The sequence below is a fragment of the Merops nubicus genome, unplaced genomic scaffold (assembly GCF_000691845.1).
Source record: "Merops nubicus isolate BGI_N331 unplaced genomic scaffold, ASM69184v1 scaffold26944, whole genome shotgun sequence".
Classification (NCBI taxonomy): Eukaryota; Metazoa; Chordata; class Aves; order Coraciiformes; family Meropidae; genus Merops; species Merops nubicus.
This window is the reverse complement of record NW_008606628.1, coordinates 1213-5165: the sequence shown is the minus strand read 5'-3', so window position 1 is coordinate 5165 and position 3953 is coordinate 1213. Positions and strand designations below refer to the sequence as shown.

The 3953-nt window shown below is 64.3% G+C and overlaps 1 protein-coding gene across 2 annotated transcripts; it reads left to right on the top strand.

Annotated features, from left to right (window-relative positions):
• Nucleotides 1-433: 433 nt before the first annotated feature.
• On the top strand, nt 434-3110 carry MON1A (MON1 secretory trafficking family member A). 2 transcript variants are annotated; one of them, XM_008939718.1, is made up of 5 exons: nt 434-573; nt 841-1317; nt 1514-2279; nt 2386-2533; nt 2970-3110. In XM_008939718.1, the coding sequence occupies exons 1-5, from the start codon at nt 447-449 to the stop codon at nt 3108-3110; spliced, it is 1659 nt and encodes a 552-aa protein (XP_008937966.1). In that variant the 5' UTR covers nt 434-446. The 2 variants fall into 2 exon arrangements, with proteins under 2 accessions (XP_008937966.1, XP_008937967.1); XM_008939719.1 differs by lacking the exon at nt 841-1317 and having other exon boundaries at nt 447-573.
• Nucleotides 3111-3953: the final 843 nt, after the last annotated feature.

The window sequence follows — 3953 nt, the reverse complement described above, 5'->3', positions numbered from 1 at the left end:
GAGCGCCACCACCCCTGTGTCTTCTTTGCCACCTAATCCGGGCCAAGGAGAGCTGTAAAACCCGCCCTTGGCAAACACGGCGCCGCTGGGATCGTCCTGGTGCGAGACCAGCCCCATCCAGGTCCGAGTCCTGTCCCGCTCTCTGCCGGGACTTGGCGGGGGGACGCTGAGTGGCTTTCCCATTGCTTGTGTGAAATCGGGGCCAAGCCTGGATAAAAGGTGCTGGGGCCGGATGGCTGGCAGGAGCCGGGGCCACGGGTGGAAGGAAATCATGCTGGATTAGAGCAGCTTTCCTGATGCCTCTCCAGGGCTCAGTGCTGCCTGCTGAGCCGGCAGGATTGCTCCCAAGATGCTGGCGTGGCTCCACTTGAGAGTGGAGCATTCTGAGACCCATTTTGGGGGTGAGGGGTAACGCTGTGGGTTGCACGCAGGTCCTGCCCCGAGGAATGGCTGCGGATGTTCACAAGAAGAAGGGCTGGGAAGTGCCCAATGGGTCCCTGGCACCAGGAGATGGGCAGCATGTGGAGCGGTCTGAGAGTCCCACGCCAGGGCTGGCACAGGGGACGGAGCCAGGTACGGGGCAGAGCTCGCGACGGGGTCAGTGAGGGGGAACGGCCGCCCCTCGTTGGGCGGGCTGAGCCCTCCGCAGCCTGTGGGCAGTGGGATGTGGCCCTGCCGGTGACACCCCACGGGCAGGATCCACACCCCTGGGTACCATGGGATGGGGAGAGGAGAGCAGGGCACTCCCCGCAACCCCGCATCCCTTTTGCACCCTCCGCCCGGCCGCCCCCTCAGCGCTCAGGACCTCTGGACGGACGCTGCACACCCTGTTGTCCCCAGGAGCGGGCCAGGAGGGAGCCATGTTCGTGCACACCCGCTCCTACGAGGACTTGACGAGTCCTGAGGACGGGGCAGCCGCAGCGCGGAACCCAGAGGAGAGGCGCGGGGAGCCGGCCAAGCCCAGCAGCATGGAGCAGATCAGCAAGGACTTCAGCGAGCTGAGCACGCAGCTCACGGGCATGGCACTGGACCTAGAGGAGGAGATGAGGCAGACCAAGGAGGGGCAGCTGGAGCCGGCCCCGCCGGGTGCGCGGCCTCCCCACCGCGACTCGGTGCTGTCAGGCAAGGAGGAGGAGGATGTGACCATGGACGCCTGGCGCATGCACCGGAAGCACGTCTTCGTGCTGAGCGAGGCGGGCAAGCCTGTGTACTCCCGCTATGGCTCGGAGGAGGCCCTCTCCAGCACCATGGGTGTCATGATGGCCCTGGTGTCCTTCCTGGAGGCCGAGAAAAACGCCATCCGGTCCATCCATGCAGGTACCGCCCTGAGGAGAGGGGGGAGTGGGACGGGGAGCATCACGGCCTGCCCGGGTCTGCCCCTGCCATGTTAGCTGTCCCCAGGGGCAGATCGGTGGCGAGGGGGAGAGGCTGCAGGCCATCTCCCCTCTGCAGTGCCGGGAAGCCAGACTGACGGGTCTGTCCCCGGCCCCCTCGGGGACTCCTTCCCAAGCAGATGGCTACAAGGTGGTCTTCGTGCGGAGGAGCCCGCTGGTGCTGGTGGCGGTGGCCCGGACTCAGCAGTCGGAGCAGGAGATTGCCCATGAGCTGCTCTACATCTACTACCAGATCCTGAGCCTGCTCACCTGGACTCAGCTCAACCACATCTTCCAGCAGAAGCAGAACTACGACCTGCGCAGGCTCCTGGCCGGCTCTGAGCGCATCACCGACAACCTGCTGGACCTGATGGCCCACGACCCCAGCTTCCTCATGGGTGCCGTGCGCTGCCTGCCCCTGGCCGCCAGTGTCCGGGACGCCGTCAGCACCAGCCTCCAGCAGGCCAAGGCCAAGAGCCTGGTCTTCTCCATCCTCCTGTCAGGGAACCAGCTGGTGTCTCTTGTGAGGAAAAAGGATCAGTTCCTCCACCCTATTGACCTCCACCTGCTTTTCAACCTCATCAGCTCTTCTTCCTCATTCCGAGAGGGTGAAGCTTGGACTCCCATTTGCCTCCCCAAGTTCAACTCCAGCGGCTTCTTCCATGCCCACATCTCCTACTTGGAGCAAGAGATGGACCTGTGCCTCCTGCTGGTCTCCACTGACCGGGAGGACTTCTTCACAGTCTCTGACTGCAAGCGGCGCTTCCAGGAGCGCCTGCGGCGGCGGGGGGTGCACCACACTCTGCAGGAGGCCCTGCGCACCCCCTTCTACAGCGTCGCCCAGGTGGGCATCCCCGACCTCCGCCACTTAATCTACAAGTCCAAGAGCTCTGGGCTCTTCACCAGGTGAGGCCCCCGGGGACCCGTCAGGCCAAGGCATGGGGCATCGGGGCCAAGCCTCCTCCTCGGATCCCCCTCTCTGGGGGGCTAACGGGATGCTGTGTCCCCGCAGCCCTGAGATAGAGGCACCCTATGTGCGGGAGGAGGAGAAGGAGAGGCTCCTGGGGCTCTACCAGTACCTCCACAGCCGGGCTCACAACTCATCGCGCCCCCTGAAGAACATCTACTTCACGGGCCCCCGCGAGAACCTCCTGGCATGGGTAAGGGCTGTCCACAGATGGAGGGTCCTGCGTGGCAGAGCGCGGGGGTGGCGGCACAACACAGCACCAGCTCTCTGGTGCCCAGGGTGGCCCCCAGCCCAGAATTAGGTCTTTCTGGGGTCAGCCTGCCCCCGTGCACCCCTGTGGCATGGAAGGCAGGGACAGCAGCGGGGCCTGGCATGCTCCAACACCACGGTCTGTGCCGGGTGCTGTCGTGAAATCCCCGGTGCCGTGGAGAAAAGCCACCCTGAGGGCAAACCCTGGGCTTTGGTCCTGCCATTTTGGAGCAAACCAGGTGCCACTCATTTGATGACACCTCATGTCCCTGCACTGGGGCCTCTCTGCCTGTTCCTGGTAGCTCACAGGGAGAAGATGCAGTGCAGCCCCAAGTGGGGCGCAGATGTTTCCCCAGCATGTCCCCCATTTCTTCACCCAGGTCACCAGCGCCTTCGAGCTCTACATATGTTACAGTCCCCTGGGGACCAAGGCTGGTGCCATCAGCGCTGTCAACAAGCTCATGAAGTGGATCCGCAAGGAGGAAGACCGACTCTTCATCCTCACACCCCAGACCTACTGATGGGCGTGGTGTCAGCCTTGGGGGGGGGGGTCTCCGCAGTGCTGGGGAGCCCGTCCTGGGCCGTGTGCCGAGGCGACAAGGCTTGGTGGGACCCCAGAGCACAGGGAAAGCCACCCATGGGACTGTCCAAGCTGAGTGTTAGGGACGGGGCACACAGCTGCCAGGGGAAGGGCTGAGCAGGACTTTGGTCTGCAGGCAGTGCCCCCAGCTGTGGGGGCTGCCCTCCCTCTGCGGCCCCTGGCTCCATCCCTCCTTTGTGGGGTCCTGGAGTGGGGCTGCTGGCACCCCACACTGCTGGAGGGGAGCTGAGCCCCTGGGTCTTGCTGCTTGTGCGCAGCACCCTGCTTTCTCTGACGTCCTGTGGCTGTGCCAGGGGTAGGAGGACCCTGGGAGAGATGTGGCAGCACTCAGGGGTCTCAGATGCTGCTGTGCCCGGAGATGATGGGTGACACCACCTGCAAGGGACAGAGCTGGTGTGGGGAGAGGGGCCCCCCCAAGGGCCAGGCAGCCTCTGCCAGCTATGGGGCCCTGCCCTGGCAGGTCTGCCCTCTTGGCATCAGTGTGAGCTAGACCCTTCCCACTGTGGCCATGAGAAGGATGTCCATCCCTGGGGACACTGGCAGGCAGTGTGGTGGGTCAGCCTGTGCTAACTGGGATGACAGAGTCTTGCCCACCTCCCCACAGGGACACAGAGCCACTCCAGAGAGACTTGGGCTACCGAGGTGCTCACTGGGGAGCTTGTGAGCTCATGGTGCTGTCTCTTGGGCAACAGACCTTAAAGGGGTGGTTCACGCACAGCCCCAGGAGACTCTGCTGACACAGGGCCCTGGTGTCTTCCCAGCC